Source organism: Felis catus, chromosome A2 (genome assembly GCF_018350175.1).
Source record: "Felis catus isolate Fca126 chromosome A2, F.catus_Fca126_mat1.0, whole genome shotgun sequence".
NCBI classification, from domain to species: Eukaryota; Metazoa; Chordata; class Mammalia; order Carnivora; family Felidae; genus Felis; species Felis catus.
Genome location: NC_058369.1, coordinates 161,309,517 through 161,333,753, shown reverse-complemented (window position 1 = coordinate 161,333,753; position 24,237 = coordinate 161,309,517). Strand labels below are relative to the sequence as shown.

Sequence of the window (24,237 nt, the reverse complement as noted above, 5' to 3'; positions counted from 1 at the left end):
AATAAATGGAAAGATACTCTCCTGCCAATTGTTCACACCGTTTCTGTGTTTGTCAGGAGCTTATTGAGCTAAAACACGACTGGGCAAACACTAATAATCATTTTGTGCATTCCTGGAGCACATTAAACTTTCAAATAGGGCCTAACATTCAGGATCTGTCTTGATCTGTGAAATGATGACAACATAGAGGCAGTCAGGCTGGGATTGGTTAGGAGGCCAGTGGAAGAGGGCAGAAACTGAGGCCTGATGGAAGGAAGGTCTGAGTGAAGGTCACACACCACGGTGCCCGCCACAGCAGTCAGTGATGGCATCTGTATGCCACGGTAAACAATATGGATGTAGGTGGTCACCAAAGTGCTTTGTGTCCTGTGTGGAAAGACAGCACAGGCTGAACTGGGCTTGCTCATTTTCTGCCTCATCCCTCACTGTGGGCCAGACAATGTCCCCTGTAGTTCCTACCACTCCACGCCCCTTCCTTTGCTTGTCTTCTCTTTTCACTCATTGTTTTAAAGTAAAAATAATACACACACACACACACATTTGAACAAATAGTTCTTCAACGATTGTGAGGGATGGTTCAAGTTTTCTATGTTCTGCCCTCCTATTTCCCCTGGAAAGCATTTTCAGTCCTTCAGCCTGACTCAAAACGTTACCTCTCTATCTCCGAATGACCTAGTAATAATTACAGTTTTGCAATGTTTCATTTTCTGGCAGGACTGTTGACTTAGCAATGTGGAAAATGAGGACTTAGCTCCCCCACTGGGCTCCTTCAACATGCCCTTCTCTCCTTTCAAAATAGGTAGATTGCAATTTTGGTTAATATCAATATTTAGGTATTATGTTATTAAGAACACATCAATGCCACTTACAGCTAAGTCATATTATTTCCTATGATTACCTTTTTTACTCTTTCTTTTCTGCAGATTTCATTATTCCTGGGATTTTTCTTTTTTTCTTAGTGTGTGGGATTTTCCTCTGGTGATTTGTGTAAGTGGGCTCCTCTAATCCTTGATTTCTCATGGGAAAGAAAAAAGCAGCTTTGAAAACTGGGAGCCAGTTGGACAGACTCCTGGCCAGGTCAGGGTGTTCTGTTGAACACCAACTGTTCCACAGGACACATCAGGCAAGGTCATTCTGTGACCTTGACAGGGTGAAGCAAAAGATGAGATCACTCCACTCTTGTCTCGGCCTGCACAAAAAAAATGTCCAAACCACAAAAATGGCCAAATATACCGCTTTCCTGCCTCATACCCATAAGTGCTCCTTCACCAAATACACCGTTAGCCCTGCCTTGTTCCTTTTGCCTTCTAGCTAAAAATATGAAGACGTCCAATCACAGAAATGTTGCTGGTTCTGGACCTCATCCAGACCAGGGTGAACTCCTGCTCCTTTGAACCATTACCCAAATCACTGAACACAAACCCAAGCCCTATAAAAAAGTTCCTGTAGCACCTTCTGAGATGGCCTTGGTTCTCCAGGTTGTGCAATCCGCCTTGTCGTAAGGAGTCAATAAACCCCGAAATGTTCTAGTACAAATGCACTCCTAGTGGTCAATGGCTGTCACGTAACTACCAAATGCCGTCAATATTATCTATCCGAGAGCCTTGATGCCTTGGATGGGGGAAACCCTCAACTCACGACTTTTAGTGTGCCTATTTCAGACCCTTCATGTCTCTGGCTGTTTGAAGTGATGCACTGCCCACGGCTGGAAGGAAGCTCACGTTAAAGTGAGCTCCAGTGTTTCACTGACACCTTTCAGTTTAGAAGTTTACCTCTCTCCCTGTCTCCCTCCTCCTCCTTCCCTTCTTCCCCTATTTCCTTCTCTGGTGTTGTCATACCCCCACCCTCACCCCTAGGAACTGCAATGACTTTTGGGTGTCTGCTCAGATACTGATTGTTCTTTTGGGAAGTTGTTTTCTGGTCTTCTCATATCTATTCCCATGGTCCGTCTGCTTGTCGCAGGTGGTATTGTCTATAGGAGGAGAAAGTCTACAGCGAGACAACGGGCATAAGCAGGCAAGTCTGCTCTGGAACCAGCTCCAGTGGCCGAGAAGTTCAGAAGGTGTTCAGGTAAACTCTGACTTGGTCCCTAGTTTAGAACCTCATAAGAACTTCATCATCAGTCTCGTCTTTGTGTTCCTGAGAACTGCCTTGTTCAGATTAGTCTGGTTGGAATCAGAAGGTATTGTCTGGCCTCTGATTTCTGATGATTAGGGCTTTGGCGAAGCCTGAGGACGGGAAGCTGCCCAGGGCCATCCTTGGGAAGTGCTGTCGTTCTCACGGTATCTTACTGATCTAAACCCACACACTTCCTCCAGATAAACACCTGCTTTCTCACATTGCCTTAGCTCATGTGCTTATTCCTCTAACGGGCACAATCACACCAGGGAAAATTCTGAATTGTAGTGGCTACTGACTGAAATAATCATCCTGTCACTAGGGGCACACTTTAAGAATTTCTAGTCCAGATTAACTGTCAAAAAAACGTGTAAAGACAGGAAAAAATTATTATGCTGTTTGTGTTTCTTTTGTGGACACTGGAAACTCTATTTACAAAATAGATTTTGTTACTATAGTTACAAGATAAGAAGAAGCAGCCTTGAGTATGACTTAGAGTTTTTAAAATTAGGTTTCCCATATAAAAATAATATCGGCACAGTAATTTGGTTTGTACGAGACCAAGACTAAATTTCTTATGATTTAAAATTTCTGAATCTTTTGTTCTGTTTTTATGAGTTAAATAAGTCATTACTGTCTTCAGAAATTATTAGAAATGTATATACACACTCATACACATGCATATAATTGTATCCAACTAAATAAAGGTACTAGTGAATTTTTAAGTGTTTAATGAAATTTTTGAATGCTGTATGTCAGAATGATTATGTTATCAAAAACTGTAATTTCTTATCTATCTATCTATCTATCTATCTATCTATCTATATCTATCTATCTATTTAGAGCGCATGCACACACACGCGTGCATGGAGAGGGGTACAGAGACAGGGAGAGAGAGAATCTCAAGCAGGCTTATGCTGTCAGTGCAGAGCCCGACATGGGGCTTGATCTCACAAACCATGAGATCATGACCTCACCTGAAATCAAGAGTCAGATGCTTAACTGTCTGAACCACCCAAGTGCTTCTGAAATCCGTGTTCTTAAAAAGCAAAGAAATTACTAAGCAATTCTTTGTGTTTTGTCCTCTGGTGTTCTCTTATGTCTGGAGAAGAGTTAGTTACATTGATTAAATATGATAATTAATAAAGTTGATTGTACTGTATATGATAATTAAAATGAAATATACATATATAAACAAGATAATGGATTTGATTTTTGGTTTATTTAAAAAGGCACAATTAACCAACATGGTAAAGTAAATGATATATACAGCTTTATTTAATATACTGATAAAGAATATTTAAAGCTACAGTTAAAAGCTTTCAACTTATTATCTACATGTATACTTATAGATCTATGTGTGTCTAACTACATACATGTAAAGATATATCAATAACTCATCTACTACAGATTGTTACATGAATAACATACAAAGTTGTGAAAGTAAAATCTGGGTCTTTTATCTGTTAAATGATTAAACTATTCTGTGCCCAAGAAGATAGAAGCTCCTTGGGGCACCTGGGTGGCTCAGGTGGTTAAGCATCCAACTTCAGCTCAGGTCATGATCTCACACTCTGTGAGTTCGAGGCTGTGTCAGGCTCTGTGCTGACAGCTCAGAGCCTGGAGCCTACTTCGGATTCTGTGTCTCCCCCCTCTCTCTGCCCCTCCTCTGCTCATGTTCTTTCTCTCTGTGTCTCAAAAATAAATAAAAACATTAAACATAATTAAAAAAAAAGAAAATAGAAGCTCCTTGTCACCAACATAGTCTGTTATGTCTCTTTTTCACATATTCTTTTTTAAAAAATTTTTCATATTTGTTTATTGATTTTGAGAGAGAGAGAGAATGCAGAAGCAGAGGAGGGGCAGAGAGAGGAAGAGAGAGAATCCCAAGCAGGCTCCATGCTGTCAGCGCAGAGCCTAACTCAGGACTCAAACTCGTGAACTGTGAGATCATAATCTGAGCCAAAATCAAGAACCCGACACTCAACTGACTGAGCCTCCCAGGCGCCCCTCTTTTTCACATGTTCTTCAATCATTTTTGAAAAGGGTCTTATGATTTTGAAAAAAAATTAAGTGCATAATAATCATTGTTGTTTTCTCATGGTGTTCTTTTTCACAATTCACCTGTAAACGTATCTCATCTTTAGATACTTATATCTTATCTCCTCTAATAACTATTCTTGATTTTGCCTTTCCCAAGTTTAGGACCAAATAAAGAATAATGACACTGTTAAGATGTCCTTTATGCCTAAATCATTTTTAAGAAATACAAAGATTTGCTTTTTTTACTCTATAAAGGGAAGGGTCATAGGTTTGTATAAATTGTGCAATTTTAATTAAAGCAAAATTGGTACAAGAGCTCTTTTGTTTACCCACAGTGATAATCAGAAAGTGAGTTCATCTTCCTAGGGTAACTATACATAAAAGTAATGCTTAATTATTATTTTGAGCTTAATTATATATAAGCTTTATAATGTTTAATTATGTGGATGTTTAGCGTGTATGTTTTAAATGGGTGAATAAAAACAGTAACTTTTTTTATATTTAAAAATGATTTTTGGGGCGGTTTTCAGCTCAGGTCATGATCTCACGGTTCACGAGTTCGAGCTCCGCATCGGGCTCTGTGCTGACAGCTCAGAGCCTGGACCCTGCTTCGGATTCTGTGTCTCCCCCTCTCTCTGCCCCTCCCCTACTCGCGTTCTGTCTCTCTCCGTCTCAAAAATAAATAAAAACATTAAAAAAATTTTTTTTTGATAAAAAAATGATTTTTATGCCTTTTTGCAGAGATGGGTACCAGTGTGCCTTTGAGAATGGAGGTTTCAGGTGGTAAACCATGGATGAGTAGCCTGCGTAGGGGGCTTTCTGGTGAGCGACGTGCAGCATGGGCTTTAGAACAGTTGGAAGCACCTGTGCTCTTTCTTCCCCTCTCTGACCCAGGGAGCTTGGCCCTCAACCTGAAACTTGTAAGCATGGAGAATCATAAATGTCAACACAACCATCAATCATGTTCAAGCCATGACTTCTCTCTCTCAAGTATCTAGGCTGCCGTTAGACTTTCTTGGAATGGACCAGGAATGACAGGATGAACCACGTGAGACGGGAATCCTCGTCCGCCGCGCCAGTAATGGTTTGTACTTTGAGCTGAACTCTGGAGGACCGCGTCTCAAAGGTTACTACAGAACCTCTGCAGTTGGCTCTTGGCCAATTCCCATCCCATCTCCTTATTTATCCCGGATATGTTGAGTAGCTTTGGCCACCTATTGTGCTAGGTTCTTTATGTCTGTTACCAATAATTGGATAATGTGCCCTCCACCCCGCCCCCGGAACTCAGAGACCTGGCCAAACACCGAAGTCATCTTGCTGGTTAGGCCTTTGATTTACGAGCCAAACCAAATTCTAACCGACCTTGATCCTGCAATTGTTTTTTTCCTTCACTCTTTGAGGCTGCCTTCAACGTGTCAGAGAAAAACACCATGGGGCAGGCACGTTTGCCCTTGTGTAAGCCTGCGCGTGTCTGGGCGTGGGTGCGTGTAGTGAGACGGGTGTGAAGAGTAAGAACGAGTTCGGTCGTTTTATTCTTCAACATGCTCGTCAATCATGGTGGCCATACAACTGTCTCCATGAAAAAACAAATCTCTACTCACATCAGAATTTGGGAGAAATTTTAGGCAAATAAAAAGGATACTTGGCCAGTGTAGGTGGCTGAGGCAATTATAGCCATCTGCTACCTGTTAGCCCAACATGTTCCATCTGTTACAGAGCTCACATCCACCAGAGACGGAAATCAGCACAGCATACACACAGTCACTGAGACTAGGTGCTGGGATCTGGGCGGAGCGGTGGGAAGGCAGCTAGATTGGGTTTATTTTGGCCCACCCAACAAGTGTTTGGCCGGTAGGGAGTGGCTCGTGTCCTCTTCATCAATAGCTGACTCCCCCCCCAACGAGGGTGTAACTATACTGCAGCAATTAATCAGAGGCATCTGTTTTCATCAGTGAAAACCCATCAGTTAAAAAAAAATTTGTTTTAATGTTTGCTTATTGATTTATGTTTTACGTTTATTTATTTTTTGAGAGACATAGGGAGACAGAGCACAAGTTGGGGAGGGGCAGGGAGAGAAGGAGACACAGAATCCGAAGCAGGCTCCAGGCTCCGAGCTGTCAGCACAGAGCCCAACGCGGGGCTCGAACTCACAAACCGTGAGATCGCGACCTGAGCCGAAGTCGGATGCCCAACCGACTGAGACACCCAGGTACCCCCAAAACCTGTCAGTTTGAACCTATCTTGGACTTCAAATGAAACACAGAACTTGTAGAAATTTGGATTTTCTACACTGTGTCCATAGTTAATCTGAGTATCTAAATTGGCTCAAAAACACAACACCCGCAGTGTATTCCTGGTCCGTAGCATTTAGCAAGCTTCCTTTTACCCTAATAGCTGAATCAGCTACTCTTCTCTTTGTCCTCCTGTGTGAGAGGAAAAAAATCTGCCTTCTCAATTCGTGTGCTTACAGAATTCTGAAACCCTCCTTTTGTGACAGCCTGTCGTTTGAAAGAAAGTAACTTTGCTTCTGGGTTTCTCTGCTCCTAGCTAGTGCCGATCTGGGGCATGTTTTCTTTTTCCTTCTAGGGCTAAAATATGAAATGTTGACCTTCTTGCTGTTGGCATTTTCTTCACCATCCAGGTACCACTGCGTGGAGACCAAGAGAATGAAACAGAATTAAGTGCTGCTACTTCTGAGATATCAAAGGGTGTTTTTGGGTGCTCTGATGATCTTAACATTTTCTACCTCAAATAGAAGTTATTTACACACGTCTTTTCTGACTGTTCACTCCCTTAATTCAGCCTGGTATTGGACTAGGTATGGCCTCTCCCTACTGAGCTATGGCTCCCGCATCTGGTAGAGATCTTCAGGTACTGGGTAGTCTTAAACCCTCATCTCCATGGGACTCAGCACTGTCAGAATACTTATGTCCCTGGATGCACATTCACACAAATGTAAAATCTGACTCGTGCTTGTCGTTTTTATGGAAGGAAGCTAAAAAAAAAAAGGCACTAGGGAAACCCCAGATCCGCTCTTCAACAAAAGCCATCTCAGGTAATAAGTCTCCGGGCAGTCACGACAAAATACCCTCATGGGTATAAACCCAAGAAGGCTGCTAGAAAAGGTTCTCTGGACTTCAGTGACTGATGGTCCTTGGAGATAGGACAGCATTGCACGCTGACATATTTATCACGTGCGTTTAGAGGCAGGATCGCACCGGAGAAGGGTTTTGCAGAGAAGTGAGCACGAATGCCAGTGTGAGTAATGTGTTTGACATAAAAGACTGGAAGGGGACCCAATTACGGTGGGAAATGAACCAGTGCTTTAATGACTCCGCAGCGGGAACATAGCGTACAGGTGCCATCTGCATGCGAGATAGGAAGTGATGGGCTTGTCTGGTGCTCACACCTGTGGAATGCATTATATAAAATGTGATCGCTATCATTCTTCACTGATAGGGTAAACAGTGAGCGAGAATTCTCACCCTTGCAAATTGGATTTAGTTTTTATATCCCTGTCCTTGACAAAGGGAATCAGAATACAGGGAACTTTGAAAATAATGCAAAATGTCTTGCAGATTTAGTATGTTTTTTTTTTTTTCTTGCAAGCATTGTAGAGAAATATCTTAGGGTTAGAATTTGCAGAGGCATAGAGCAGGCGATCAGCTTGATTTTCTGCGCAGTCTCCCTCCCGTGTGATAGAGGGTTGGGCTCTGATTTCTAAATGTTATGCACAATGATTTTTTAAAAACAAGAAACATTTTGACCCCAGCTGACAATTATTTTTTGTTTATTCCTTTACTTTTTATTGCGAGCTTAAATTTCACGTCTTTCTCCTTGAATACTGAGTCTAGATATATAAAGATATTATAGTAATCAATTATATTGCTATTTTAAAAATTTAGGACGCTGTGAATACTGAAACATGTGTTTTTTATTAAGAAAAATCCATTTATGTGTGCACATAACACTGGAAACAGATTCTGATTCTACCATACACTACAAATTTTCATGAGTGCCACTTGGATTTTCATCATTCTGAAAGCAGTTATCTTAACAGTGTGGCTTGTCATCAGCCGAGGAAGACATGCCTTTGACAAAACTAATGAATGCTCTGAAATGTTTATGGGGAGGCGGGTTCACCAGTTGGTGTCGTTGGTGACCATGTCTGTGCGCATGGTGGGGAGTGAGGGAGGGGATGTTTGCCCCCAGCCGCTGTCTCCTCAAACAGTATCTGTCTGTGGTGGGCCTCGTCCGGGGAAAAGAACAAGTCCATCCAGCAGACATCAAGAGATCCTGGCCTGTGGAGGTGACATGTGGCAGACGGCAGAATGACTGGCTGGCTATTGGGTGCCAACTGTATTTGCTGATGGCAAATCTGTTCTCTTGACCAACTCTTGGGGTGTGTGTGTGTGTGTGTGTGTGTGTGTGTGTGTGTGTGTGTTTAATTCATCCTTTTGCTCCCGACAATGAATGGAAGTGAGGGACAGGTAACATGTATCAGTTTTCTCAGGGTAACTGAGAGTGTGTGTAAGGACCATAAATGGGCTGGGGCGCCTGGGTGGCTCAGTCGGTTAAGCATCTGACATTCACTCAGGTCATGATCTTATGGTTCGTGAGCTCGAGCCCAGCGTCGGGCTCTGGGCTGACAGCTCAGAGCCTGGAACCTGCTTCAGATTCTGTGTCTCCCTCTCTTTCTGCCCCTTGCTCACTCATGCTCTGTCTGTCTCTTTCAAAAATAAATAAACATTAAAAAAAAAAAGAACCATAAATGGGCTTCCATTGACTGTACCCTAGTAGACAACTGCTCTAGATCTCTGTATTATTTTTACCCCGGGGGTAGGAATCTGTTTTAAAAACACTCATGAGCACAGTGCCTGTTACATGTCAAAGTGACATGTGGTCTTGTCACTGAGGTCACCTCTCTTGCGGGGAGCAGACTGGTTCTGCTCCTGAAGCACAAGCCTGGGGTAGCATCTACCCCATCTTCTGACTTCAGTCCCTTTTTCTCCCCGAAAAGGATCCTTGTCTCTCCTCCAAATCCCTCCATGACGGCTCCTTCAGGATAGGACTAGGGGCACAGGGAACTTGTAGCCACCTGGGGACAGCCGAGCTGATAGGGTCCTATGAGGACACCTGGTATGGAAAATGGGGCATCTTTGGGAGATTGGGGCAATCACAGGGAAATAGATCCTTCACTCTCTGTTCATGTTGCTTCTCTTGCGTTTTCAAAACTCAATACACAAAGTGGGTTTTTTTCTTCATTTTTTTTTTTTTTGGTGGAAGAAGATATTTTTGTCAAAATAAAATGAACAGGAAGTTAAAAAACCAGTCCCTATGCCAACTTCAAGCATACAGTGGTTGTACAAGAAATATCTGCTCATTGCTCATGAATCGTGGCTTGGAGCCATTTTTCTAAACCTTGAAAGTGTTCAGTCTTAGTGGGAAAGTTTTGCAGATACCTCAAATGAACAGGTCTGCCGGACTCTTTTGGAAAGGAAGCGGGAGAAACGAATACAACATTTTTCAAAAATAGATAAGGGCCATTAAGTAACATATAATGCGAAGAGACCCATAGAACATGCAAAGCTATGTTAATTATTAGTGTGAGTTCTCCTCTCTGATTTGATAATTTGACATTGTCTTAAAGAGGATATGTGCATATTTGTTAAAAATAAGTCACCTTGACAACCTAAGTGTCCATCAGTGAATGGATGGATAAGGAAGAAATGGTGTGTGTGAATATATATATAACGGAATATTACTCAGTCATAAAAAGGAATAAAATCTTGCCATTTCTGCCAACATGGATAAGTCTAGAGAGCATTATGCTAGGTGAAATAAGTCAGACAGAGAAAGACAAATACCATACAAGTTCACTTACATGTGGAATCTAAGAAACAAAACAAATGAATAAACCAAAGAAAATAGAAACGGACATGTAGATACAGGAACACACTGGTAGTTGCCATTGGGGAGGGTGTTGGGGGATGTGTGAGATAGGGGAGGGAGATTAAAAGGTACAAATTTCCCGTTATAAAATGGATAAGGCACAGGGATGCAATGTGCCCCAGAGGGAATATAGTTATCACGTAATAACTTGGTATGGTGACAGATGGCAGCTAGATTTATGGTGGCGATCATCTTGTAATCTATATAAATGTTGAATCACGATGTTGTACACCTGCAACTAATATAATATTGTATGCCAATTACACTTCAATTAAAAAATCAACAAAACAAATTGCTTTGGGATTAAGATGATTCGAAACATGAGTCACGAAAAGAGGGCCAACACAGCACCTAGCATGAAATGAAAACACTTCACTGGTGGCATCCAGCTTCCCATCGATGTCAACTAGTCAAAGAGCTGTGAGGTTCATTCAATTATAGGAAAAGCTGAACAATTGTTTTTGCTTTATTGACCTTCCACCTCTTTCCTCTAACGGCTGTTCAAACTTAGCTTGTTGATTCCATCTCCCCCCATCCCTGACCCGCCCCCCCGCCGCCCACCTGCTATCCCCAGCAAAATAAGGCTGCAATAGTGTCCAGAAAAAAAAACAACTATCTAGCCATGAAAAGACATAGGAATTTCAAATGCATATTGCTAAGTCAAAGAAGCCAGTCTAAAAAGGCTACCTCTTATATGACTCTAATTGCACGACATTCTGGAAAAGGCAAGACTATGGAGACCGTAAAAGAATCAGCAGCTGCCAGGGGTTGGGGGTGGGGAGGAAAGAAAAATGGAACATGAGGGATTTTAGAGGAAAGCGTCCTTAGTGGTACTGTAATCGTGGATATATGTCATTAGGCATGTGTCAAAATCTATAGAATATGCAACATGGAGAATGAACCCTAATAGAAACCATAGACTTTTAGTTAATAAGATCATACCATTCTTCATTCATAGCAAGTGTACTATGTTGTGGCCAGTACAGGATGCCAAAAATAAGTATGATGTGTGAATGACGTTAACAGATGTTAATAAAAGGAGGGGGAGCCTATGCACATGAGGGGACAGTGCATGTGGGGACAGTGAGGGGGTATATAGAACTCTCTGTACTTTCCCTCAGGTTTTCTGTAAGCCTAAAACTGCTCTAAGGAATAAAGTCAGTTAATTAACAAAATTTAAAAAGGCTGTAAAATCAAACTCTTACGCTACATGATGGCAAGTCACTTGTAAGGCTAGGTCACTTCGTTTTCAATCAATGCTGTGACTCCATTTATACCTTATATTACCATTAACTTGATATTAATAAATTTTACTTAAATAACCTTAGTACTAAAAAACTAAAAGATTTTTACATGTCTTTAGGGTGTGATTCATATGACTAACAGTAAGAAAAGTCTACAAAAACTTAATGTTCTACAAAATAATAGTGAGGCCCACAAAAATTAGTTTATGCATTGATTTGTGTTGCCACTCCATGTTGAAGGACTTGTCTTTGCTCCCAACTTCCTGCTGTACTTCCCACATAGCCAAGGAATTTGAATATAAATCTTTCTGTGGAGGGGAAGGAGAGAGGAGAGCATAACGTTCTCAGAGACCGATATGGTCCCCATTTTGAAATGCCAAGAAATATACTCTGTCTACCTTCCTTTTCTCTTTTTGTAAAATAAACACAGACAATACACAGACAAAGAAGCACAGAAGACCTGCCCTGACTAGCTATATGACTTGGCACTCACCACTGTAACTTCTCCGAGACTCTTCCCTCATCTATCAAGTGGCGATTTAAGAAGGTACTTACTTGCCAGGTGAATTTACTAAGCTCTCAAACAGACACTGTTCCCTGTCTTATCTGCCTAGTTGCTGTCGAGGAGACTGGAGGCAGCCTGTTAAATAAAGTTGACTGCAATGATGAAGAAAAATGAACTAATGGTTCATTTCTGATTTATGACTTTGTTTCATCCTCTGAGTTCATGCTTCAAATGCTAATTCCTCATGGACGATAAAGATGGGATAATAGTTTGAGGATGAATTTGCCTCAGAGAAGTGGTGTGAATTATGAATTAAAAATTACTGAAAATGTCTTTCTTTAAGAAGATTAGCTCCCTCAGATAAATAAGCACACGCTATTGCTTTTAATGGCTATATTTAAAAGCAGAAAAAAAATCTTATTAGACCACAGAATCTATCTGTCTCATTTCCAGAACATGGAGAAGACACACTCAAAATCTAACCATGCTTGTCCCCAGAAAATTTTAAGTCATATGAATACCTGCTGTAAACAGTTAATGCTTTGGGGGGGGGGCGGGTAGCCAAAGCAAACATGCGAACATCCGAAACAAAAACCAAGGAAACATTTTTCTATGGCTTCTCTTTTCTTCCCTCAGCTGTTATAGAAAAGTCTGCACGGAGGCCAGCCTTTCCAAACGTGGTTATAAGACTGCTGGAGGGAATCTCCAAAGCACTGACTTGTTGGCTAACTCTGCTTCTGTCCACCTTTCATTGTGTGTTTCTATTTTGTCTTTCACACTAATCAAATGACGTGTGACCTGATCTCATTTCAATGTGTTTATCTTCAAGGTCTCCAAGGTTGACACTGTACTTTGTTGGCAAGATTATGCAAAGGATCTTGGTAGCCCAGGCTCCTCTCCTCAAAACATGTCATATTCTCCTTCCCTGGGTCCCAAGATGCAGCGATGCTGAGTGGGAGCTAATCTCTGTGCCGCAGGAGGCACTGACAGATATCACAGGGTGGGAGGGGAAGATCAAAGTCCACCTGGGTACCGCTAGTTGGACTTACTACCCTTCTTCACCAAGTAATACAACTCTCATCTCAACCTCTCTATTATATGTGACAATAATTATGTCCGGTGCTACGCAAGTACAATGTATCATATTTATGTGATAGGGAGTTAAAAATAATACAATGGATTCTCATTATTCACAGCTGTTATGGTCTATAGGGTCACTGTGAACACAAATTAGTGAATACTGAACTTTGGCTCTTAGGAGAAATACAGGGTTAGGTTCCTATGAGCCTCTGGTCACATTTCATCAACCAATCAATACATGACCTTGTTGTACATGTGTTTTTGTTTCAAGATACCTTATTTAATATAATCATTGATGCATTAACCTGGAACTCATGGCCAAGAGTGCCATAACTTACGCCCAAATGAAGTCTATCTAGCACACATATTTTGTCTGCAAAGCACCTCATGGCCTTCGGAGCGATAGATGGCATTTCAGAACCACATTTAGATGAGACTGTAAACAGTGAAACTGCCAATTAAAAAACCCCACAAAAATGCAACCCCCCCCCAATACCCCACATGACATGAAAGAGACCAGAGATATGACAACTGTTTACAGCACGAGAGCTGGAATAAGAAGGTGGTATTGCTTTATACCATCTACCTCAGCTGGGAAGGTATGTGCCACTCTGCTCATGTTGGCAAAAGTCTACTTCTTGTGGGTTACAGATCAATTTTAACAAGTAGGTACATTCACAAATATGAAATCTATGAATAATGAGGACCAACGGTATGTATACAAGAAATTAAATTTTCTGTGTCTTCTGGAATACTTCTGAATGTTATAATAAGAGGAATTTTGGCTTTCAAAATGTTTGCTTATTTGAAACAATTGCGTATACAAATGGATGCTGTGTGTCAAAGACAGGTAAGCTGAAGATTTGGGATAGAAATAGATTCTCTGCTGTTGACAGTCTGGTTTGAGCAAAGCTAAAAACGTCATGAATTTCTGTTCCTTCACTATTTTAATGATAAATGCCTTTCTTGGTTTGTTTTTGTTGATGCAAAGTAATTTAATCTTGGAAAACAAGATGGAGAGATGATGGTACCCCACGTATTTTCCATTGAAAGTTTCTCAAAGTTTTCAATGATTATTTTATTCTTCATTTTTTTTTAATGTTTATTTTTTTTGAGAGAGAGACAGAGTGCGAGCAGGGGAGGGGCAGAGAGAGAGGGAGACACAGAATCTGAAGCAGGCTCCAGGCTCTGAGCTGTCAGCACATGGCCCAACATGGGACTCAAACTCCAGAACCATGAGATCACGACCTGAGCTGATGTCAGACGCTTAACTGACTGTGCCACCCAGGCACTCCTATTCTTTGTTTTGTTTTGTTTTTAATAAGTGACTTGGCATTGAGGCCAGCCCTTACTTTATTTTTACAAATTGAAAAACCAAAGATCGGATGAAATAAGACTTTCTAAGATGTACTGGACGTACTGAGCACTTGCTACGTGCCAGGCTCCGTGATAGGCACTTTACATTCTCGATACCTTTTCGGATCTTCACAACAACGCGCATGCCCTGGGTAGTACCAGACATGCAGAAAACCTGCCGAAGCTCCTTTAGCAGGTGGCACAGCCGGAACCCCAGGTGTCTGAGCCCAGAGCCTGTGCTCTTAGCCTTCACCCTCCATAATCTCTTCTTCCAGTCTGAACTTTACTAAAAGATTTGCTTTTGCAACTGTTTTACCTCTAGGCTGAGAGTGCGTCTTGAGGTCAAGTGGATGTAATTAGTAATGGTACTTGCTTAAGACGCATGTGGGCAACAAGCAGCGATGATGACGATGTTCACGGCGTGTTGTTTGAGAAAGGACAGTGAATTAGCCTGTTGAGTGACATTGGCCTCACTACCTCACCTCTGCAGGCATCGTTGCCCTCGGCTGTGATATGACAGAGTTTAAAGACATTATTTCTTAGGACCTCCCGTGATTCTACAAAAGTAATAGTAATGAAAAAAAATTCCCAACACATTTCTAAGAATGACAGTTGAAGGCAATTAAAAAAGAATGAGAAACTAACGTTCAACTGTAAGTCACTGGGCAAATTTCTTCCGTGTAGAACATTTCCTTCAGCCTGTAGGAAATCTTGGGTACTGAGACTACGCTAAATTGTCTTCAGGACGTGAAAAATTAGATATGATTGCTTCTCTTCAGTTTTAATATTACTTCTCGCCTATCACTTAAACAAGCTCTCTCATCAGTGTTTTACTTCTTCTTTAATCATTATAATAAAAGCCAAAGGCAACTGAGCAGAAATTTCAATTAACTATTTGCCATTTATTCATCCATCAATTCTGCCGCGTTCCACTCTTAGGACGTGGAGATAAATCACAGAGTGATAAGCTGCGTGTAGGGCCTCTCCCTGAAAACAGTAGCCGGGAGGTGAATCTACCACATTTTCCTCTGTCTCCATTTCTAGAAATGCATTGTATTAATCATCCCCTTGAATAACAACTCTAGGAGAGCCACAAGATTCCAAGCTGTAAAAAAGTGTCTCATCCCCGTACATTTCCTAACGTCTACAGGCAATGGCAGGAGAACCGAGAGTGAACAAGGAGGTGACAGTGTAGTCATTTCATGTTTCTCTTGTGTGTCCACCACCCTCCTGCAATGTCAAGGGCACTGGCCCCTGGTAGACGAACTACCAGCCCAGGAGTAAATGACTCCAGAGAAGAGTGTGGACTAGTTTGAATATTTTGCCCACTTTCCCCCAAAGGAAACATTTTGCAAAACTAGAGCATAATATCACAATCAGTTGTGTTGAGATGGATAGAATTCACTGATTGTATGTGTTTGTGTGTGTGTTTGTAATTCTATACAATTTTATATCTGTGTAGGCTTGTGTATTCACCACCACAGTCAAGATAATGAATAATTTCAACAATTCCTAAGAATTCCTCGTGTTGCCTTTTTTTTTATTAAGTTTATTTATTTTGAGAGAGAGCATGTGAGAGAGCAGGGGAGGGGTGGAGAGAGACGGAGAGAGAGAGAATCCCAAGTAGGCTCCCGTGCTCAGCGTGGAGCCTGATGCAGGACTTGACCTTAGGACCATGAGACATGACCTGAGCTGAAATCAAGAGTCAGACGCTTAACCGACTGAGCCACCCAGGTGCCCCACATTTTGCCTTTTTATACCACTTCAGATTCTCGTTGTCCTTCCCTCCTGCACCTGTCACTAACCACCAGTAAACACTAATCTATCCTCCATTTCCCAGGTTTTATCATTTCAAAACCGTCATGTAAACGGAATCATTAGGTATGAACCTTCTGGGATTGGCTCCCCACCCCCCCCGCCCCCCAGCATAATTCCCTAGAGATTCATCCAGGTTATTTTGGGCATAGTTTGTTCCTTGTAGTGTTTATTCTATGTCCTCTTCCACGGTATGGAGATAACACTTGTGTCGTTTTTCACCGGAGCTATCTTTTCTCGTTTGCCTTTCTGAGTATTGACCCATGACCTCGTCAACACCCCACTGCCTGCAGAGGGAATGGGGTGTAGAGATGGGAGAAGGTGGGATTTGCTCCAGGAAGTGCTCAGTTTCTGACATGCAGCAGAGGACTACACCTCAGTGGGATAGTCTTGAACGTGTCCGACACAGAAGTCTTAATTTTCTCCCCCAGTCCCCAAACTTGTCTCCCAGGGTTGCCCTCAGGAAATGGCACCGCCATTTACCCATCCATTCAGGCCCCAAACTTGAGGAATCTCTTTGACATCTCTTCCTTTCACCTGCTACATCTGGTCTATCACCAAATCCTATGGGCTCTACCTTTGATACATTCCTATTCAAAATAACTTCTCCATCGCTACCATCACTATGGCTTTGGTGTAGGGACCACCTTCTCTCACCTGGGCTCTACCACTGGACTTTGACTGGCCTCCTGTATCTATCTTGCCCTTCTCCTCCCCTGCACCCCAACAGCTGCAGTTAATATGGCAAATGGCAGCCAGAATGAGACTTCTAGTACCTAAATCAGACCGAAGTCTCTTTCTGCTTCACATCTCACTTAGCATAAGACTCTCCATGATGGTCTACAATCTTCACTGTCTGGCTGCTGGCTAACCCTCTAACTTTGGGTATCTCCTACCCCTCTGTCCCATCCTTACTGTGTTCCAGCCACACGGTCTCTCTTGCTGTTCCTTGAACAAGCCCAGCACGTCTCCACCTAACCTCCCGGTCTCTGCATGACCCTTCATGCTTCCTGGGATGCTTCTCCTCTGGGTACCAACACATAGCCCTCCCTAGCTTCATCAGGCCTCTGCTTGAATGCCATCTCCTCCCACAGGACTTCCCAGCCAGCCTAACACTCTCCTAAACACCTTTATTTTTCTTGATAGCATTGATCACTAGCTAACATTTTATCAACTATTTTCTCATTCTTTGTCCCTGCCCTTTAGGATATATGCTTGATAAAGGCAAGGGCTTTTCCGTTTTATGTATTGTCCTATCCCTGTCACCTGGTGTATACAAGCACTCAACATACTTTTGGGTGAATAAATTATTTTCCCCAATTCCTTTACTCATACCTTTTAACCCATCAAGGGCTAAGCAGGTCACAGAGTTTTCCTGTGATAGAGAGACAGTACCCAAACTTCTAGCTAACACGGGGGAGACAGGAGACTATTTCTTAGTTGTACAAAACTTGGTGAGAGGGAACATGGTAGATTGTGTCCCTAATTCTTCCCCCATGGTGTCTATGTGTCTGTCTTTGCTTTTCCTCTTAGCGAAGAAGTCTTTCCCTTCTCTTCAACTCTGGATTCGGCTGTATGACTTCCTTTGGATGACGGCACGTTAGTGAGTATGGCAAGACCAGAGGCTTGAAAAGTGCTCGCATGAGTGGGCTTACGCTCTCGTGCCTCTGCAGTTAGCGTGTGGTGAAGATGCCCATGCTAACTATACAACCCCAGGAGAAAGGTGAGAGATGTACCGCAGAGACATTCGGCCCTCAGCTGACCCTCAGTGAGAGAGCAAAAAATGATTATTATTTTAAGCCACTGAGTTTTGGAATTGCTTGTCATATGGCTTCTTTTAAAATTATTTTTTAATTTTTTTGGTCAGTAGCTACATGAAACAGGAAGTAAAACCAAGGCAATTGTTCTTGTTGTTGTTTTAAAGCCCAAGAGGACTATGAGAGAAAGAAGAGATACAGAGGGAGAGAGAGAGGAGCCAAGCTTTGTCCCAGAGAGCCGTAGGTGTGCTTATAAAGGGTGAGGAAGGGGACTGAGGGCAGGGGTTCGTGTCTTGCTTTCCCATTTGGGGCTCTAGGGGGTGGCTGCCATGTAGAGGGTCTTACACCAATGCAGGGCAACCCACCCTTGTTAAGAAGGAAAGAAGAGTGAGCAGGCAGCCTCTCAGTCTTGAGGGGAGTGGGCTTGAGATACAGCCAATGACTTGCCATCGGGGCTGCCTTGGGACTGCCGACATCTGCCATAGGGAGGATGAAGGATATGATAGAGACTAGGAGTCTGTCTCAAATGAGAGCTGGGGGGACAGAAGGGAGCAAAGGGGGCAATGGCAGATGCTCCTTGGAGCACTGCAGGAGTCAGATAGGGACTGTATGTTCACCAACCACACATTTTACCACCAGGATGCTGTGCTAGAGGCCAGCAGATGGAAGGTCATGCAAACCCAAGGAAGGTCAACATGATCCCCTCCCTCCCTGTGATGATGTCAAACAAACACTTAAGCTACCACATCCTGCCGCCCATCCCTGTCTGTATTCTGTATACCTGGTCACCATCTTATGGAAAGAAGCAGGGATGGGGAAGGCCACTGGAGACACTGACCATTTCTACTCAAGAGGGACAGAGCACAACCAGAAGGGACTGTTGAAATGATCAAGGAGACTGAACCATAAACTAGACTGGGCATTTGGTGGGTTTGCCCTTGCTATGCGGAAGGAAGGTCTGATGGTCAGAGACAAATAAAGACACCATGTTCCCTCTGCATATCCAAGTTGTTCTATGCATTACAACATGCAGTTCTGTTTAAGCCATAGCAGCCTTCAGTTTGATGTCCCTGCAGCTTTTTACTCACTCCCTGTTGGGCATTTCTCACCAGGAAGATGATGTTGTCTTTCTAAAGTGTCAACCTAGTCAGCTTATTCTCCTGATTAAAAAAAAAAAAAAATCCTTTCATGACACCTTTTTGCTCCCAAGGTTAATACCTTGACATGACTTGTAAATAAACCCTGTAACATGCTTCCTCCTGCATCAGTTAAGATACTGAGGCAGGTTCTGCACCACCTCCCATGGTTCCCCACTGGTTCTGAGCTCCCACTGCCCACGATGATGAGTGACTTCATAATTGCTCCATTCCTTCCCCTCCACTGCTCTGTTAATATGCCCTTGGATCCTCTCCCAAATCAACTGTACCCAAACTCTCATCTCCTTGCCATTCCTCATCTCCTCATCTCCTTGCTACTACTCCCCCAAGAGTAGGTTCCTTCCCTGGAACATAGGCTGGGGCTCTGATCTCAAGTGCTCCTCTTGGGCAAACTCAAAACAAGACAGGTGATCGCACAATTTATCAATTCCCATTGGGTCACGTGTTGAGAGTGAATCTCGGCATTGCTAATAATTCATTCTCGTCCCGGCAGGAGGAAATTGGGACTTTCCCAGGCAAAGGAGGACATTTGGATCCACTCGTAAAGTCTGCCTTAGTCTGTACCTGCTTACTGCTGCTGACTTTTTTTTTTTTATCACTTGACTCTTCATACTGTAGGTTCAACTACTCTGAATGAAGCCTGCTGTGGTTCCTCAAACTTCCCCCATAGCACACTGTGTTTCCAAAGATGCTCACAACCATACCTCCCATCCGACATGTTCTTTGCAGTGGGAATTTGTCACAAAGCCACTAAGAAACAGAGTCTGCTTCTCTTTTCCTGGAATATGGGCTGGAGCCCAGATTTTGGCCGATAACTTGAGGTAAAAGGGATACAAGTAACTTCTGAGGTGGGGTCTTAGGGATCTCCAGCTTGCACCTTGACTTTTTGGGATGCCCATTCCTAGATCCCAGCCGTCACGCAGGGAGGACGCCCATATGGCCATGATGTAGAGCCAGTGAAGGAGAACTGAGTCCCCCCGGCTGACAGCCTCTGCTAGATTCCTGGGCATCCATGTGAGTGAGGACACTTTGGATCTTCTAGTCACGTTAACACCTCACCTGAGACCACATCCATTCAGGCCACAGAATCATTGTGTGCAATCATAAAGTATTGTTCAAGCCACAGAGTTTTGGGTAGGTTGTTGTAGAGCAACAGAGAATTGGAAAATCCTTCTTCTTTCTGCTGTCTACACCACCTGGCTCCTTTGCCCAGACAGTTCTGACTTTTCACTCGGGTCTCAGCTTCTGTGCCACTTCCTCTGGTATGCCTTCCCTCGTCTCCTGGGCTGGGTGAAGCACCCTTCCTACCTGTTCCTGAAGGATCCTGTACTTCCTTCTGTTCACCTTGCCATGTGTGCTTCAACTTCCTCTCTTCCAGACAGAGCTCAAGCCCTCTAAAGGCAGCAATTGTGCCTCTCTTGAACACCACTGGTGTATCAATGGCATACGAATGCCTGGAATATGGCAAGTGATCATTACATACTTGCCTAATTATGAATGAACAAAAATAGCTAATGTGTATCACACACATACTCTGTGGCAGGACCCTGAGCTATCTCTTAAACATGGATTATTTTGCCAACTCCTGTGAGGTATGGATGGTTACTATTCCGATTTCACATGTAGGGAAACAGAATGCACAAGATGTCAAGTAATGTTGTAGAGTCATATCGTTTGCAAGTCGTTAAGGAGTATAAACCCATGTGGTGACAATGAAGTCTGTTCTTAGTTCTAACTCTTATATATCAATCAGGATAGGTGAGGTTATGCCACAGTAACAAGTAGCACCTTAGTTTCAGTAGCTTAAAAAAACAAGAGATTTTTTTTTTTTTATCGTACTATAGGTTTGTCATGAGTTGACAGGGTTCTCTGTTCATTGTGGTCATGGAGGGACCCAGGTGATGGAACCACCATGGTCTTTAGGTTTTCCAGTCCCCACAACAAAGGGACAGAAGGACTCTGGAGGGTCTTGGACCAGTAATTAAATGGCCTAGCTCAGAAATTTGCACATGTATTTTGTACTCACAATTTTTGAATTGAAATATTCAATTCACAGAAATATTCAGTGAGCAGTGTAATGCCTACCACAGTATACCACCTCCCCGGTGAGTGGAGATAGAAATATGTCATTTCCTGCCTTGCGAGGAGCCTTTGCCAAAGTTCCAGAAAGTTTTGGAAAGCCCTAGAATAAGGATCTTTTATCATAAGATCACAATATTCACATTTTAGGATATAACGGAAATCATATAGTGGCTACCAATAGGTATATCTTTTGTCAGAGTCGTTTTAAATAACAGCAGCTTGGAAAATATCATGATCTGGGAGCATTAAGACTTACAAACTATATTAAATTCAAGTGGATAGATATTTACCTTTAATTTTACCACCCCAGACACTGCCACTGACAAATGATCAGTAAAGCCACAATTGCCCTGCATTAGTATTCAACTTTTCCCAAGCATAGTTTCTCAAATTTATGCAGACAAATTGCTGCCTTTTTCTTACAAATTACATCTACTTTATTATGATTTTATATTACTGTGATTTACAACCCTGGCACAAAGAGTTAACTTGAAAAGCAATATAAAAGAGGGCTCGTAATTACCTTTCTAAACATTAAAATTAAAATGAATACGCCATCCTAAAACAGGATATTACACTAACATTCACGATGGGATGTGTAGTGTGCAGTGACATTCTTCTAATTCATATCTAGCCTGCGTCCACGGCATTGACTGATACCGAGGAGCCCTGAATCGAATTACCCTTTTGGTTCTCACACGGAACAGGAGGAACATCTCCACTTTAATGTTGCATTTCCCACCTTTTTAAAAAAGAAAATCGCTCCCGTGATAAATCATACTGTTACAAGGGTTTTTAGGTTTTCTCCGATCTGGTCTCACTCAATCCAGGAAACGCAAGGTACAACCCAATTTCCAGTGAGCCTTCGCTGAGATACTCTCGGTAATGGAGAGTCCACGGCCTCAAAATGGCGGCCACTCATTTTTTTAAATAGCGGTAATTATTAGGAAGATCTTCTTGCAGGGACCGAAGTCTTGCTTTCACTGGTCTTCTCTGGTCCCGGTGAGTCAGCCTCTAGGAGGCTTCACCTGTCCAGGTTGTAGTTGTCAAAGCCTGGAAATGGATTCTCTCATGTCTTTTAATCATATCTTAGTATCCCCAGGCCTTCTGATTTTTCTTTTTGCAGGGGGGGGGGGGGAGGGGGGGGGAGGGTAGGCTTTTGTTCATCTAGTCTTTTCATCAGAAGATTAATATCTGTGCTAAAATGAGGTGCTTAGGGATAGGCCATGACATCCCGCTGGGGTGTCACTGTACTTCTTGCTCTGGATACGATTCTCTTATTAACATAGCTCAGGGGCGCCTGGGTGGCTCCCTCGGTTGGGCTTCCGACTTCGGCTCAGGTCATGATCTTGTGGTTCGTGAGTTCAAGCCCCGCGTTGGGCTCTGTGCTGACAGCTCGGAGCCTGGAGCCTGTTTCCCATTCTGTGTCTCCCTCTCTCTCTCTGACCCTCCCCCGTTCATGCTCTGTCTCTCTCTGTCTCAAAAATAAATAAATGTTTAAAAACAATTTTAGAAAAACATAGCTCAGTACCATACTTATTTAAACATCAATCGCCCCAACGTATTGGCTCATATCAAACTCCCCATGAAATCAACCTATGTCTTTTTCATGATACCAGAAGGTCTTCTGTCTTCTACTTAGTTTTTTTTTTTTTTTCTTTTTTGGTTTAAGGCAGGAGGTCAGTTTGTCTTTATTATCTTTCATGTCATTATTTTATTCTGTCTTTCTAGGCCATCGAGATGCTTTTGAAGGTTTTTGTTTTATGTTTTTGTTTTTATCATCCAACTTATTAAATCATCCTCTCAGCTGTGTGTCATTTGCAAACTTAATAAACATTCTATTTGTATCTTTATCCACGGCATTGAAGAAACATTGGGGGAGAAAAAGTAAATAGAAGATGCTGCTTCAGGCTTCAACTTATATTTTTCTCCCCTGATTTAAAGATTTTTGAGATACGATTAAATCCGTTGCTGGAAATCACATCCGTAAATCTATGACATCACTCAGCTGGTAAATAAAAAAAAATGGACATAATGAGAGCTGGTGAAATTTCTATCTTGTGGAACTTTGTTGCTGGTGCTTCCGACTTCCTCCTAGAAGGGTTCAGAAATGTAGGGCAGATGAGAGTCTGTCGCTGCTGGAAGTCAGTGCCCTGGGGATGAGTGGCAGCATCTCACCCTCCTGTCCTGTGCATGCTACCATCTCCACCTGGGGATCAGGGACTTCCTTACAGGTGTTTATATGTTCTTCATGCAACACTGGCACACACACATTGTATGTGCACAGCACAATTTTCCTTTGGTCTACGGAAAACTCTAGGTGTAACGCTCACTTGGCACAGATTTACAGCACAGTAAATTCTCTCTTTATTTTGATTTTTATGTTTATTTATTTTTAAGAGCGAGAGAGACAGAGTGCGAGCGGGGGAGGGGCAGAGAGAGAGGGAGACACAGAATCCGAAGCGGGTTCCAGGCCCTGAGCTGCCCTCAGCGTTGCCGGTGGAACTTGACTTTGTGACTTTTCCTAAAGCCATGAAATTCACTGTTACAGGTGTGAGTTCACAGTGGATGTCACTCCAAGAACATCCCCGTGTGGTATCTTTAGGACCATTGTAGTATCATGGTGTAGAGTCTGTGTTGAAGGAATGCTTATGGCCCCGAAGAAGCACTTAACATGTTCAGTTATTCTTGACTGAATGGCAGGAAGGCACGTGGCGAGACGTGGGCACTCACCAGTGTCTCGGGATGGACGCCTGACCAATGCCGAGGCTTTCCTCCACTGAACAGCCGCTTCTTGTTGCCCATTGATGGCAACCCTTGACTTCCCGCTGCATCCCTGCTGGACAAGTTCTTTATTTTATTTTATTTTATTTTATTTTATTTTATTTTATTTTTCAACGTTTATTTATTTTTGGGACAGAGAGAGACAGAGCATGAACGGGGGAGGGGCAGAGAGAGAGGGAGACACAGAATCGGAAACAGGCTCCAGGCTCTGAGCCATCAGCCCAGAGCCTGACGCGGGGCTCGAACTCCCGGACCGCGAGATCGTGACCTGGCTGAAGTCGGACGCTTAACTGACTGCGCCACCCAGGCGCCCCTGGACAAGTTCTTTTGATCTGCTTAAGGCC

The 24,237-nt window shown here is 42.8% G+C and overlaps 1 protein-coding gene across 4 annotated transcripts in view; it reads right to left on the bottom strand.

The window, feature by feature from the left end:
- CNTNAP2 (contactin associated protein 2) overlaps nucleotides 1-24,237 on the bottom strand; it is a 1,965,211-nt gene that overhangs the window by 95,735 nt on the left and 1,845,239 nt on the right. Inside the window, exon 22 of one of the 4 annotated variants that reach the window (XM_045053281.1) lies at nucleotides 22,747-23,945. The exons of the other annotated variants lie outside the window; for them this stretch is intronic. Within the exon in view, the coding sequence (XP_044909216.1) occupies nucleotides 23,839-23,945 (107 nt within the window). The 3' untranslated portion in view covers nucleotides 22,747-23,838. Of the gene's footprint in view, nucleotides 1-22,746; nucleotides 23,946-24,237 lie in introns of those variants that run through there. 4 annotated transcript variants of the gene reach the window in all.